The 15561-nt window shown below is 41.1% G+C and overlaps 1 protein-coding gene across 3 annotated transcripts in view; it reads right to left on the bottom strand.

Moving 5' to 3' along the window:
• Positions 1-15561, bottom strand: part of GRM7 (glutamate metabotropic receptor 7) — a 679515-nt gene that overhangs the window by 447044 nt on the left and 216910 nt on the right. For all 3 annotated transcript variants that reach the window (XM_019504702.1, XM_019504701.1, XM_019504700.1), the window contains exon 2: positions 14725-14941. In XM_019504702.1, coding sequence (XP_019360247.1) covers positions 14725-14941 — 217 coding nt within the window. The remainder of the gene's footprint in view (positions 1-14724; positions 14942-15561) is intronic.

Below are 15561 nucleotides of genomic sequence, written 5' to 3' on the forward strand. Positions count from 1 at the left end.
AAAAAAAAAAAAAAAAAAAAAAAAAAAGAGTTAATTATAAAGAGAATCAGACATACTGAGTCGTGAAATTAAGGGGAGGAATAAAATGCATTAGGGAATTAACTGTCAAAGGGGAAGTATAAAATAGTTCCATAGATAGCATTTTCTTGGTAGTAACCTGAAGTAGCAGCATGAAGCCATTTGCATCTGGACAGAAATGTACCATGACAAGGCTCCAGGATAGGCTATCTGCCCACTGGATAGTTCAAATGACTTCTATCTTCATTTGCTTTGCTCTTAAGCAAGGACTAGGATTTAGATTCTAACAGAGATGTTCCTGTAGCATTTTAAGGGTCAGGGCTGAAAACTTTCTAAAATACAGGCTAGAGTTGAGTGAGGTGCTATTGTCAGCAATGTATAATTAGATAGTTGGTTTAAAGAAGCACACGCAACACAAGCATCCCAGTAGATTTCAGTGGGCCTGAACTAGTAAGGTATTGCTCAGGCTTCTGAAGAAAAGCAGAAAAAATCCTGATCCTATTCACTTTTTTATTGACAGCTCCCATATCTAACAGTGAGTCTTACATAGCAGCTCCTGTTTCTTACTTACAGTGCTGAGAACTACATTTCCATAACAGCGTGACATCTCATTCAGCAGAGCATCACTAGGGTTTTACTGCCATTTAAGAAATACAGGGAAATAGTCCAGTTTGAAAAACAGCTGCTGAGCCTTACAAGGGCTCCAAAATAAAATGAAGAACATCAAACTGCTAAATACCTGCTCTTTTAAGTGCCAAGCTAAACTGTATATGCTAAAAAACATGTCTCTGGAGTCTCCATGCAGAGGGAGAAGTAGGGCCCTTAGAAGGAAATGAACCTGTTGAAGGACAGTGAGACAACGTACAAAGGTATATGCAGGTAACACACCACCATGGCAATATACATATACAATTATTACATATACACACAATATATATACCTAGAGCAGAACATCTTAATTTAAACCCTTGAAAGCAAATGACTAGTTCAGGACCTCCAGGCAATCAGCAATCTAGCAAGGTATATTTCATTTATCAATAGCAAGGCAGTACACTGCAAAGTGATAAAACTGAGGTATTTATTTAAACCCATCTCTTCTACACCCTATACAATGACAAAATTCAATTACTGACTCAGGAGTTCAAGTCAGCATTAAAGTGTTTGTATCCCTCTTCTGTAACCCTAGCTTCAGCCCAAACTAATCATCCCTCCGATGCTTTATGTAGTACACTGACACTAGGAATAGGACACACAACAAATGTTCAATCTCAAGCTAATCTTGAAAGTGGAAAATCATGCTCTCCAAGAACTGTACCACATGCAGGTACACAATTCAATACCTGTACAGTGACGGTGTTGAAATGAAAACAGAATGCCCAAACAGATGCCAGCTCCGCTATCATAAGGTCATTTGCAAAGTACAGGGAAGTCACCATGTCCTGTACATTCAAGCCCCCAACATTTGCACTGTGGTAGGAGCAGTATGGCAAAGGACTTCTCTCTCTGTTCATGTAATGGAATAAGTATTTACCTGAACCTTCCTGCCCCCCGACACTGTTCCTCATTTGTAGAACCGAGGAGTAAAACACCAATCTTGATGCTAATAATGGACATTTAAGGCACCCTGGCTGGCCCTCTCTTTTTCATTCCTGATTTCCAGTAGAAGCCCTAGCTTGCTCATGCAAATGAATACTTCAGCAGAGGCAGTAGAACCAACTGGGATAGCAAACATTCCTATTATTTCAAGCAATTAAGAAATTTTAAAATTCAAAACACCATTAAGTAAGGCATTAAAAGAATCCCATTGTCTATGTGTTACACAAGTCACACTGGGTGATATGCTGGACCTCTACTGCTTTAAGATTTATCAGTCAACAACACAAAACAGAAGGGAAATAAAACAGGTAACACCACTCCCTAGCCTCTGTGATATCTTTCTGCATGGCTCTGGCAATGTGTAAAAGTCACCCAAACTGTACTCTAGTGATGCATGTTTGAGGCTGAGAACCTTTTTAAATAATTATGTAAGAGATGCCATACCGGGTCCACAGGTCTATCTGGCCCAAAATCCTCTCCCTCTCTCTCTCACACAGTGGCAGACAGTGGATACTGTGAGAAAGACCATTTACATCGAGATTTCAGATTGATCAATCCCTTTCACTTCTCTCCTTATAGCTTCCCTATGCAGCTATACACTTCAGCAGACAAATCTGGATATTTCAGATGAACTTTTTTGATAAATGAGAAAACAGTGTACACCTTCCTGCTCCAAATTTCTGATACACCTCCTCAGATTCTGTAACCTGAGAAACTCATATTGGGGCTGGCCATGTTTTTTCATTCCTTGCTGCTAATCTATTTTAAACACCTTGAGGAAGCTATAGAGCAAAGGCCTTAAAGCTCATGAGAAAGCTGGCCAACAGTCCTCAGAAAAATATGCTGGGGATACTCCTGAGATTAGGAACACCCCAGAAATACATCACTGAAGATAATATAAAGGTTACTCTATGCCCTGTTCAGACTGCAGCTGGAGTACCGTGTCCAGTTTTGAGCACCGTGCTTCAAGAGGGATGCAGAGAAGTACACCTGGGCCAGGACCCCCCTGCATTTCTGTGGGATGCTCCACCTGCCCCAACATCTCAGCATTCAGGAACCACCTGGTATCTTGAGGCATGCAGAAAAACAACAACATTTAAAGCTGTGTTTCTGTCCAAATCATCGAATCTTTCTGAATCAATTTGGAGGATTCTTTTTCGATTCGGAGAAATTAAAGGGCCTCCTGATTCGATTCGGAGATTCAACCACCAAATTGGGCCAAATCTACACCGAATTGAATCAGTGACTGACACTTCGCACAGCCCTAATTATTACCCTCTGAGCCCAATGCTCCGGCCAGTTTTCTATCCACCTTACAGTTGCCCTTGGTGAATCCATGCCAACTGTTCCTAATCACCACCTTCTCCTTCAAGTGTTTAGAAACGGATTCTTTGAGGATCTGCTCCATGATTTTTCCGGAGACTGAAGTGAGGCTGACTGGTCTGTAAGTTCACTGGATCCTCTTTTTTCCTCTTTTGTAAACATGGGCACTATGCTTATCCTTTTCCAATCATCCAGGACCTCTCCCAACTGCCATGAGTTTTCAAAGATGATGGCCAGCAGCTCTGCAAATCACATTAGCCAACTCCCTCAGCACCCTCGGGTGCATCCCATCCAGCTCCATGGACTTGTATACATCCAGCTTTTCTTAACAGTCCCCAGCCTGTTCTTTCGCCACTGGTGGTTGCTCACCTCCTCCCCAAACTGTGCTGCCCAGTGCAGTAGCCTAGGAGCTGACCTTGCCTGTGAAGACTGAGGTAAGAGAGGCACTGAGCACTTCAGCCTCTTCTGCATCCTCTGTCCCTAGGTTCCCTTTCCTATTCAGTAAGGGACCCACACTTTTCCTGATCCTCCTCGTTACTGACATACTTGTAGAAACCCTTCACGTCCCTTGCTAGCTGCAACTCCAATTGTGCTTTGTCTTCCTGAATTCATCCCTGTATTCCTAAGCAATACTCTTGTACTTCTGCCTCGCTGTTTGTCCAAGTTTCCACTTCTTATAAGCTTCCTTTTTGGGACTTAGTTTACTGAAGAGTTCTCCACTAAGGCAAGCTGGTCTTCTGCCACACTTGCTCGTCTTCCTGCACATCTGAATGGTTTGGTCCCGCTCTCTTAGTAAGGCTTCTTGAAAGTACAGCCAGCTCTCCTGGACTCCTCTCCCCCTCGGACTGGCTTTCCAGGGGATCCTGCCCATGAGTTCCCTGAGCAAGTCGAAGTCTGCTTTTCTGAAGTCTAGAGTCTTTCCTCTGCTGCTCTCCATCCTTCCTTTCCTCAGGATCCTAAACCCAAGCATCTCGTGATTGCTGCTGCCCAAGTTGCCATCTACTAGTACATTCCCCACCAATTCTTCCCTGTTTGTGAGCAGCAGGTCAAAAACAGCAGGGCTCCTAGTTGGCCGCTCCAGCACTTGCCAAAGGAAGTTGTCCCCAACACTCTTGAAAAACCTCCTGGATTGCTGTGCACTGCTGTAATGCCCTCCCAGCAGATGTCAGGGTGATTGAAGTCCCCCATGAGAACCAGGGTTTGTGATCAGGAAACTTCTGCTAGGTGTTTGAAGAAAGCCTCATTCACTACTTCCTCTTGGTCTGGTGGCTTATAGCAGACCCCCAGCACGACATCACCTTTGTTGCCTTATCCTCTGACCCTAAGCAGGATGTACCTAATATTACACAAAAGTCCATGGCAAAACAATGAATTGAAACCAGTGCCTTAATCACAACGTTATCCATATAAATGGAATAATTACAATGATTTTACCTAAATAATGCAAGAAGCCACAGCACTTTAGACCAAGGCGTTAGCAAATGTGGAAAGGAGATAATTAATCATATTATTAGTAGAGCAATAATTTGGTTTTATAAGACGTTTATTCTTTTCCCCTATCAGACAGAACTTACTGGTATTAAATTGGCAGTATGATCCAAAGCCTGCTGGATGATAAAGTCTAATGTAACTTTAGCTAGAAGAATAGTGCTTAAAAAAAAAACAACACACACACACACACACACACACCACCCCAACATTTTAAACTATTTTAATAATTCTATTGACAAGGTGTAAAATGAATCTACATATTGCAAACTGCATTATCAGTCAAGGACATATAAAAACACATTTTCACCAGTTTCTAAAGCAAATAGCCTCATTAGTATTTCACATGAAAGTAACAAGTTTTCATTTGGGAATGCTGAATAATCTAGAAATATTACTGCCATTGTTCTTTTACAACTTAGCAAAACAGATATTGCTAAAGATTTTTCCACCCCATCAGGTGACATGTAAATTAGTACAATTTTGAGAAGTGAATATTTTGGGTAAAGTTTTGAAATGAGACTATGACAACATGTTTGAATGATAATAATAAAGTTTTCATGCTTAATCTAGCACCAGAACACAGCATAAAAGTGCATTGATATAAATGATTGTGAAAAGCAAACAGTAAGAGAATAATTACATTAAATTATTTTATCCATATGAAGATGTGTAATGTGACTGGGCCCCCGGGGGTGGCTCTGATACCTCCTGGTGGCCACGCAGCTCCTGCCCCACTCTGGCTTCCTGGGTACCTCCCCTCCCTTGTCCCACCTGCCATGCCTTTGTTGGAGCTATTGGATTACAAAAAGGGAGGCTGCCCCAGGGTCCCTCTGTTTCTGTATGCAACGGGAACCTCTCAGAACCCATTGGTCCCAATCTAGTGCTTCTTGCTAAGTACATCCTCCTGGCCCATCCATGCTCCAGGACATGTGCTGAATTATGGGCTACTTGTAGCTTCCAACCTTCTCTGTAGCCATGCCCGTGCCATACGGATAACACTCCAGAGTCATTCACCCACCAGCTTGTTCAGGCTTAAGCCCTCTTAACTTTAGCCTACTGATTATTATTTACTGTGGACTACCAGCCTGAGCTCTTGGCCCCTGGCCCGCCTCCCTTGGTTTGGGCCCTGGGCCCCTGACCTTCGTGGCTGGAGCCAGCCCCACTCTCTCCGCTGGGGCTCCAGCCCTGCTCCTCGTGGCTTTGGGACCTTGACTTGGTTTTGCCCCTCCCAGGCTTTGGCCTTTGCTTTCTTGCTGCCAGGCCATCTCTCTTGCCTTTCTTAGCACAGCCTTTAATAATCTGGTCTCCTGTCTGCCTTTCTCTGGAGCCTGGCCCCTGGGATCCAAAACACAGCTGTGTCCCTGGCATCCCACTGTGGGTTACCCACAATGCACCCCGCTGTGGCCTCCTCACATACCCCAAACAGCCACACCCAAATCACCAGTGTAATCAGTAACAAAAACAGGAAACCAACTGGTTGTAACACAAACTAAGCCCACACTGGGTCCAAACATAAACCCCAGCTTGCGGGCTGTACTATAAGTCTTCCCCCTTCACTGGGCTGTATTCGCCTGTCAGGACTCAGCATCTTACTGGGAGATCCAGGGCGGTTTATGTGTCAGCCAGATACTCCTCTGCAGCCTTCCTGGTCATAGGCTCTTCCTCCTTTGCATGCAGGACCAGACTAACTGCCTAGTCTCAGGCACTGGCTTTTTTATGTGCCTCTTAAGTCCTGCTCAACCCAGTCCTGCAGCCACTCACAGGTGCTCCCCTTCTGTGGCTGATGAACCACCAGCTTTCCCTGCCCGGGTTTAGTAGCTCATTTGTCTGCAGCCCTTTGCATCTGGGCTGCCTACTTGCCTGCTTTAGTGCAGTTTGCTGCTCTGCCTGCACACTCCCAGGGTTAACCTTTACCTGTGGCTAGCAGCCTGTCTGTTACCAGCCACCTCCTTAGCAGCTAGCTTGCTTCCTAGCTGCCAGCCCTTCCCTGATTCGGCCTAGCCTGCTACAGGTTCCTCTTAAACTAACAGAAGCCCTCTGGCTCCCTGTTACAATATGTCTTTAATCTTATCTGATGAGTGAAAGACAACAGTTGCATGAGAAATGACTGGCAGTCTATTCTATCCATAAAGCAGAGTAAAAAAAGCACAGATGCATGAGTTGTGCTTTTTTTTTTTTTCTTTTTTTTTTTTTCTTTTTTTAAACAGTCCAGCCTTTGCAGCAGCTTTGAAACTCTTAAATCAGATGGCTACTTTCTGGCCCATAGGTGTTGTTATCTCCTTGGATTACTTTCTGTTACTGTTCAGAAATGAATATCAATGGTTGCTGAACCCCCGAGGCCATATCATCTATCCTGAAGAAAAATATCAATGGTTCAGATAGTGGGTAAGGAATGAATGAGCTGAGCTCACACAACTTTGCACTTTGTCCCATTTTCTTCCTGAGATAAGGGAAGGCATTTTGTGGGAACACTCATAATCCAGGCTCCAAGTGGCCTTGACTTACTTATTCAGCTAGAGGGATAGGGTGGGGGCAGTAATCAGGGTGGTAAAGCCTCTTCAGACAAGTGGCAGTGATGACTACCTCAGCCGTAGAACTTGTGAAGCCAAGCAGGCTCATGGACCTGTTGGGAATTTATAACAAGAGGCCCAACCTGAGCGGTTCATCCAGCCCCTGGTTCAGAAAGTCTCCAGGATACATAAAGGTTTGAAGGCTAGCTGATGGTGTCTCCTCAGCTCCACCCTATTTGCACCTGAGAAGTCATCTGTCACTTCTTACAATTATTAGAACTTCCACTGCAAAATCCACTGAACGTTGATGCCGATGAAAACTGCATTATCTTGAATTCCATATGACTTATCTGCTACAAACTGGCCACCAATATGAGGCTGGATCACAAATGAGCTATCTGCCAGTCATTAGGGGTCCACCACTCCATACAAATGGGCTAAAATTTGTGGGATTAACCAAGGGACTCCTCTTGGATCTTCAAGTTATGAATGTATAAGATAACAGGACTGCTGACCCTCTTTGAAGCTACTCTTTTCTGAGTTAATGATGTCTGAGCAATTGTGTGGTGGACAATGTGGAGATTTCAGAGTACCTTTTCTCTACTTCCACATGCTCTTGCACAAAACAGGAAGGAGGAGGACATTTAGGAAGTGGCAAGAAGGGGAACAGAAGACTGGACTAGAGAAAAAAAATTTACAATAATAGAAACAGAGTAGGATGATCTAAAGAATATGTCAGAGGATGTTCAGACATTTTATAAAACACACTTAAGATATTTTGAACATTTTTAGGTTCCTTAAAGACAGGGGATGGGCTGTGTAATAAATAATGAAATCCCAAGGATAACTAGGATACCAGTTGTATGGTATGATCTACCTGTCAACCAAATATAGAAGTTCAGCTGAATTTTGCAGAGGCATTCCTCTTGGTTCTTTGTGCTGCTGCTGTTGATTTTTGCTCCTTTCTCTGATTCTTGTCAGAAAAGGATTAAAGGTAATTTTCAGTATTTTTTTTTTTTTAACTACATAAGAAGCTGTTTCCAAGACACACAGTCTAACTTCTCCAAAAGAGACAGATTAGCTCTGATTAGTCTTTTTTTCATTTAGCTCCAGCAGGAATCATCAGTGTCTGATCACTGTCTAGAACCAAGCTATGTTTAAACATAATCTATTGGCACTGCTGTGCTGAAAGTTCCACTAGCATATATTAACTAAGTAATTAACAGAAAACTGGCCCAGTCCTGTAAATATTTCCTACCAGGCATATTGCTAACCAACAAGAGAGAGATACCGGTTCCATTAAATTCCAGGGAGCTAGGATTTAAATTCTATCAATGTGATCATTGGACCAATACAAAATCCTTCATTTGCAGGTTAATGTGATATCAATAAAGTATTAATCCAATATTATTTAATATAACTAAAGTGATTAATTTAATCCAATTTAATTGTCCAATAGGGGGAAAAAAATCCCTCCAGGGAACAGTAATAATTTCCGTATGTTTAAGATAGCTAGTTCATAGAAATAAAGCTACAGTAAATTGTTAACTGACATTATCTGGCCTGAAAACAAAAGACAAGAAAACCTCCAAGCTTTTGGGTTTCCCACTCATTCCAAGAAACTGCAATTTTATGTTGTATTGGCCTTGGTTGTCTATGATCCACACTGCCTGCCAATTGCACAGTGCAATAAATGTGAGGTCTTTCCACCACTCCTTCCAAAACTGTGCATGATGCAGCAACCGTTTAGTTTGGCCCGTCATGCTCTCAAAAAAATATCCTCGTTTGTTCCCATCATAAAGTCCTACTGAATGAGGAACTTATAATTTTATTTCTCCCAACTCAAATCACCTTCCTATTTCTTCATTCTACAACTGCTGCTGGGGATTTTTTAAAATTACCAATTAATTTTAATAATGCATGATACAGTGAGCTTATCTTTACTGCAAAATACACATGTGCAAGCTCCACTATAAAAACTGAAAGAGGTGGATCATGTTACACAGTAAAACAAAAGCATTATGAGACTAAATATTACTCAGATTAAATTGTTCCAGTTGTTCCTATTAAAGAAAGTTACTAGTGTAAAAAGGATATTACCCATTGTTAAAGCAGGAATTGCTTCTTGACAGTGGAGTCAGGGTTTCATGGACTAAAAATATAGTGGAAACCTCTTTTACTTTGCCTCACACTAAATATTAAATAATTCTTCATGTTCTCTAGTGATAGCTTGTGCGTGATTCTTAACAGACAGCAAAAAAGTAACTTCCATTGGTAAATCCAGATTCTGGAAGATGTGAGGCAGTTAGACCTAGAGAAACATACCAAGATGTGTAATTTCTTGCTGGGTGGTTACTGGTAGTAGATTTTTAATGCAAAATCTTTCATAGCTGATAAAAAAGCTTAAAGTACTGAATTAGAATATTTTATTAAAAGCATGATTCTTTGCATTTTTTACAAAACATTTCATCAAATGATACAAATCAGATCTTGTAATCATTACATAACAGATATTTTCCAATATGTGAGTTTGAGTAACTGCCTTAAAACCAACCTACTTCACAGTAAAAGAAGATGTCTCAGGAAAGATGCCTCATCGGCCATCTTTAGAGAGCTAGAAAGGTTAAACCAGCGTTTCCCAACCTTTCAGCTCAAGGCTGAAATTTTAGTAAAGAAATTTTCATGGCACACCTGTTAAGGCATTCCCCATCCTCATACCTATTGTAGCTCATTGCAGGTCATTGCCATGGTCAAATTCTGCGGCACACCTGCTCATTTCTGACAGCACACTTTTGGGCCACAGCACACTGGTTGGGAAACACTGAGTTAAACAAACATACCCACCTCTCCACCTACCAGCCAACCCTAGAAAATACCTTTTCTAGGGAGTAAGCTCACCACTCTGCCACTGCTGCACTTTTACATTTTAAACACTACATTTTACGAAGATACTGAAACAAGCAAAAGCCACCACAGTTCTAGTGTGCTGTCAAATGTATGTAGAATATCTACCTGCAAATATTAAACTGTTTGGTGCATCTGAATTTGGGTGGGCCACCATATGTAATCTGGTAGGCACTAGGGTAAGCATGAAGAGCCTTCACTCTACATAAATATTGTAAATATAAGAACAACACTGAAAGCAAAACTCTAATGCAATTTTTTTCAGGGGCAAAGGACATTTTTTTTAACAAAAAGATGTTCCACAGTTGAAACCTTTCAATAGACTAAAGGGAGAAAAGGAATTCTGGATTTGTGGGTTCTCTTGATTATCACTTGAAAGGTCACTTATGTTTTAACCCATCTTCCTACTGCATAGAAGGTAACTGAGACTTAATTGTTCATACTATGCTTAAAGTACCTGAAAACAGAAAGTGCTAACGAAATACTTGAAAAAGTTAACTTGGGCAAAATCCATCCAAAGAGGAAACTGCTAAGAGTGCTTGGAATCCTATTTAAGGACAAAGGCTGTTAAGTCCATTCTGAGAGAAGATTATTGTGTTTTTGATTTTGCAACTTGACACACCACTTTCAAATCTTACTCCTAATTACTCCTTAGGCGATACAACACCGCTGAAAAGGTAATGCTTGATTTAAAAACAGCACCAGTGATTTGTGCAAACAGCGACCATAAATCTCTACTCAAATCATGTCATCTGGGAGCAAATGCTCAAACTTAAGCAGACATGATGGACATGGAGCTGTGCAGATACCCAACAGTGATGAGCCATGAGAGGCAGTAATGCCTTTGTTTTATGACCTCCTTCCCACCAACCTGTGCAGTGAACCCCAGGGGATGTCCCCAGTATAGGAGGCAATCACACCCTGTTTATGGAATTCAAGAATATCTGAAGCTAGAAAAAGGAAATGAGATATTAAGAAGTAAATATAAAAAACTAGGTCCCATCAGAAGGCCGACGTAAAGTACAGTACAGCCATCCGGTCGATCACTGAAGACTTCCACGTATATATTATTATAGTCAGCAATTAACCTTGTGGTGCAGATTCATCATTAAAAAAAAATTCAAAGATAAAGTAATTTTTGAATTTTGCGTATTCTCTAGTTTCATTAATAACCTGAAATTGTCCTTTAAATTTTCCATAATTAGAGCACTTCCCTAATTTATTAATCCCACAGACTGCAGAGGGTGATTCAAATCATCTCCTCCTGTCAAAATGACATATTCAAACTAGCTTCAAGTACTCATAATAAAAGTCACTTTGGGAAGAATTATTAAATGAATGGATGAGGCAAAAGTCTTTATATTTTGAAAGTATGTTTAACATGCCAAGATGGATAGCACTATCCAGTTGCCATTCCAACTCCTATGAACCTTGCTAAATTGCCAACCCAGAAATTCTGGATTAGCCACAGATTTGAGACAGAGGATGATACACTTGTTAGTGTCTATGGGACAGATTGTCTTCTCCCCCAAAATAAACTCTTTGTGAAGCCCATGTGTGTCAAGAGGAAAGCAAGAGAGGGTGTTGAAGAGTCAGTTTTGACTACTTTGAGCAGTCACATTACTTGAACACACTCAAATGTTCTTAACCCTTCAGTAGGCATATCTCTTTTGATGGCCCCAATGGAAAGAGATTTCTCTCTCCATACCACTGCTCCTGCTATTGTTTTTCATTACTTATTAATTTGTGTATACATGAATTGATGATCACTTGAACTACATAAAAAGCACTCAGACAAACAGGTACAAAAGCCAGCAAGTCAACCAAATGGAAATTTTAGCAAAATCACTGCCCCTTAATCATCTCATCAAAAGACTCATCTCAAACCCTAACATCATAGTAATCGGCTAACCATCTGGTTAAACATGTGCACTTTACATTATATAGGGATATACAGTAATACAAGATATATAGTGTAGCACTGCCTCATAACAGGGTTTAGGACATAGCTACAATCAATCCCCAGGAAGATGAAAAAATCCTGTTTCCACTGTACCTGATTCAGGCAATATTTAGTAGAAATAAATACTGACATTAAAGTTCAATTGTTGCTCCAAAAAATATTTAAGGCAATAGGATATTCTTAGATTTCCTAGGATTTTAAAGGATCTGGGGAAATTTCTGTCGGATATTAAATCCACCAAGAATTCCACTTAAGCTGTACTGGTGCAACATATAACAAATTCCATGCAGTCCAGAGAGGAAAATGATACTGTACTACATCTAACATAACAGTGAAGATTATATGATATGACTTTCCAGACAAGACAGGCTACTTATATAAGTTTATGTACTCTGCTTTTCAGCTTCTTAGTGTTGTAGGAGTGACCTATATTACCAAGCATACAACACTGTTTTTAACAGGGCATCTGTACCACTTGATTTTTCTTTTTAAATGTAGGTTGTTTTTCACATTCATTGCATGAACATCTATTTCAGATATTTCTATAAAGTATCTGCAGGACAGTATGTTATAAAAGAGTTACAACTTGTTCTTGAATGTAGAAGATGTATTCCCTCTATTATTTTGTCACAGCGGTTGCTTGCAAAGTTTAAATTATAATAAATACTGGCATTTTGTCACTTCCTGTGGCATTATAGCCAAAACCATTTTCACTAATACCACAGACATATGCATTCAAATGAACAGAGAAGTTTACGCAAATACAGCTGTCCTCGGTAATATCAGCATAATAAAACAATTTGAAAGCCCCCTCCCTCTGCAATGCTGACTTGGATTATTCTGATGACTGAGATGCACTGAATTACTCAATGACAGTTTGAGGAGTCAGTGAACACTGACACTCTTCAGCTTGCAGATAATAAAGACAATGTGCAAAAGTGTGGGGCACGCTGCTTAAACAGTATTATAACAGCATGGAGAATGGAAACCCGAGATGTTGGTTTGAGAGCATATAAACCCTACCATAATCCTTTCATTGCAGAATGATATTTCCTTATCAAAGTGGTGAGTAAATTACGGCTCCTGCAGTCATTATCCCAGTGAAGTTTTACCCACTGAACAATGATAGGTCAAGGTTCTCTCCTGTGAACAGCAAACCCTGCCATAACAATAATGAAATGTTCATAATGAAACATTCAGGTCTCTTTAATCTGTGAATCTTTATCAGAACCTATAATTATATGTCCACAGAGATGGATTTTATATAAACCCCTGATAATGGGAGGCATCTTTTGAGTTCCTACCCTTACCTGTTATACATGATTTCAGTGTAGAAATACCAACAACTGTGAGTGGTTAATTCCTCACAGGCTGCGTTTACACGAGCAGCCAACTGTGCAATTGTTACTGAGCGGTCACTTAGTACTTGCAAAAACAAGTACTAAATGACTGGGCAGTCCCGTTGCTGCACAGCTACTTTCAGCTTCTACTAAAGAGCTACTGCGCACTAGCTCGTTGCCACTCTGCAGTAGCATCGACCTCACGATTCATGCCCAGTGATGCTACGTCACAGTAGCCACAAGCTACGGAGCAATAGCTTGTGGCTACAGTGATGTAGCGTCTCATGTAGATGTGCCCACAGATCCTTCAGGATCCCCCTCAATTCCCAGACTATCTGAGTCAATTTATATTTATGTCTACACAAGGGCTGCTTAATCACTATAGCAATACTGCTTGGCTACACACGCTAAGCAATCCCACTGGGGACATACCTATGTTGACCAATCTGTTCTTTGCAGCAGTATAGCAAAGCTACTCTCAGGAATATGATAAGCTATGCTGCTTATGCTTGTGAAGCCAATCAATATTAAAGGGCTCTGTCATCAGGAATCAGGCCACTCCACACCCTGACTGACACAGATTATTTCAGTACAAGTCTGTGAATTGATATTGGCCTGAGACAGCGTAAAACACTATAGGCCTATTTCACCTATTAGATGTCCAAATGTGATCCTTTTACACTTTGCCCAAGTCTCTAAAAACCGATTAACATACCTACTTCAGGAGCATGCCATCATCGTAGCCTTAAGGATAAATCACAAAAAGCTGCAAGCAGGAGAGAACTAATCCACCTTTTGCAAAAACCATTTTCAGGAACTCAGTTGGGGTAGAATCCAATTAGGTAACTGAGGGAATAGGCTCTAACCCTCTATTTGCCTGCTCCATTGGGGTTGTAATTTTTAGCTATGGTTAGTGATGTCAGTCCTTTCATTTAAAGTCCAGAACTTTTGGGGAATTCTATCTCATCATCCACCGAAGTCATAAGCAGTCTGAGCAGCAAAAGAAACCCTGAAACCGCAAATATTCCTTTGTCGTGAAGTACTTCCTGACTAGATCTAATTGACTCATTACCCAAGGTACTAGGCTTTTCCCTTTCAAGTAAAGGAGACTGAATTTCCTCAAATGAAATGATCCAAAAAAAATGAGGAGAAAGAAAAGTTACAAATTCTCGTGACTTTTTTGGATGGTAGACTAGAATAGCATGACATGAGTCAGTGTCTAATAATTTGCAGCCTTCATAGAATTTCTAACTGTGAATAGATAAAAGTTCAATATTTTTAAAATATGTCTTGCACCATATCTTCATAACTTAATGTTGTGTACAGTGAAATACCAGAAGCCTGATGAAATTCAGTGTTTTATATTTTCTTAACAGTGCATGAAAACCATTCAAGTTTCAAACCCTCAAGTGTTTGGTTTCTGAAACCCCATGAGCAGTGCAAGAATGAGAATATCAGGGGGCCATTACAGAGGAATTGTAAAGTAGTGGAACAATTTTAGAATCAAATATTTGTTCAGAGAAAAATGGTACAACGTGTAAAATCTCTCTCCACTGCATTCAGGTCTCTCTTTGCCTACCTGCCTCTCTGGAAATCTGCATGAAAGATTCCACTCCTTTTTCTCCATAATTTCCTTCAGATGCCAAAGTGGACACATAATTCCACCCCAGAGCTTTTACAATGTCCACCATCGCTTGTGCTTGAAAGGAATCTGGAGGGACCACTCGTGAGAAGAAATCATAACGTCTGTCATCACTTAACTCTGGTGCAGTTGAGGCATAACTGATCTGTGGGATCTGTAGAGAAAAGAAAGTTGCTGGTTAATCATCTACTCACATACTTCTCTCACTTCCTGCAATTAGTTTCAGCTGAGCCTGGGTTAGAGCTTTCATTACAACCACCTGCTGTATTTTATTTCTCCCTGACTACCTAGACTAGGGACAGAAGTTGCACGCAAACTGGTTTAAGTGATCCAAAACTGATATGAACCTGTAACAGAACAGAAGTTCAGTGAGACTGAAACAGATTTAAGATAAACCTAGTTGGATGTAGCATCAAATTTAGCTGATTTAGTTCAAGCTGGTTTATAGACTTCTGTCCCAGATCCCTTCCCAATTCAAGTTAACTCACTTTCCCCCAGCATCCCAGGATACTTTGCAGCCCTGGGCTGCATCATCTGCTTCAGCGGAGCAGGGCTGGCCCCTCCCCCAGCTATCAGAGAGCTAAGACACTAAAGCCTCTGTTCCCTGTCAGCACCTGCCAGCCCAGCAAAATGGAGTGGGGGGCAAGGGAATGGACCCCCAAGCTCCACCTGTACAGGACAAGGACAAGGAGAAGGAAAACCTCAGCAGTGCGGGCTTTTTTCCCCTACAGTAGCCAGGTAAGCAGGGTTGGCATCAGGTCAGCCCCTCCCCCC

The sequence above is a fragment of the Gavialis gangeticus genome, unplaced genomic scaffold (assembly GCF_001723915.1).
Source record: "Gavialis gangeticus isolate Ggan-Ray unplaced genomic scaffold, GavGan_comp1, whole genome shotgun sequence".
NCBI lineage: Eukaryota > Metazoa > Chordata > Crocodylia > Gavialidae > Gavialis > Gavialis gangeticus.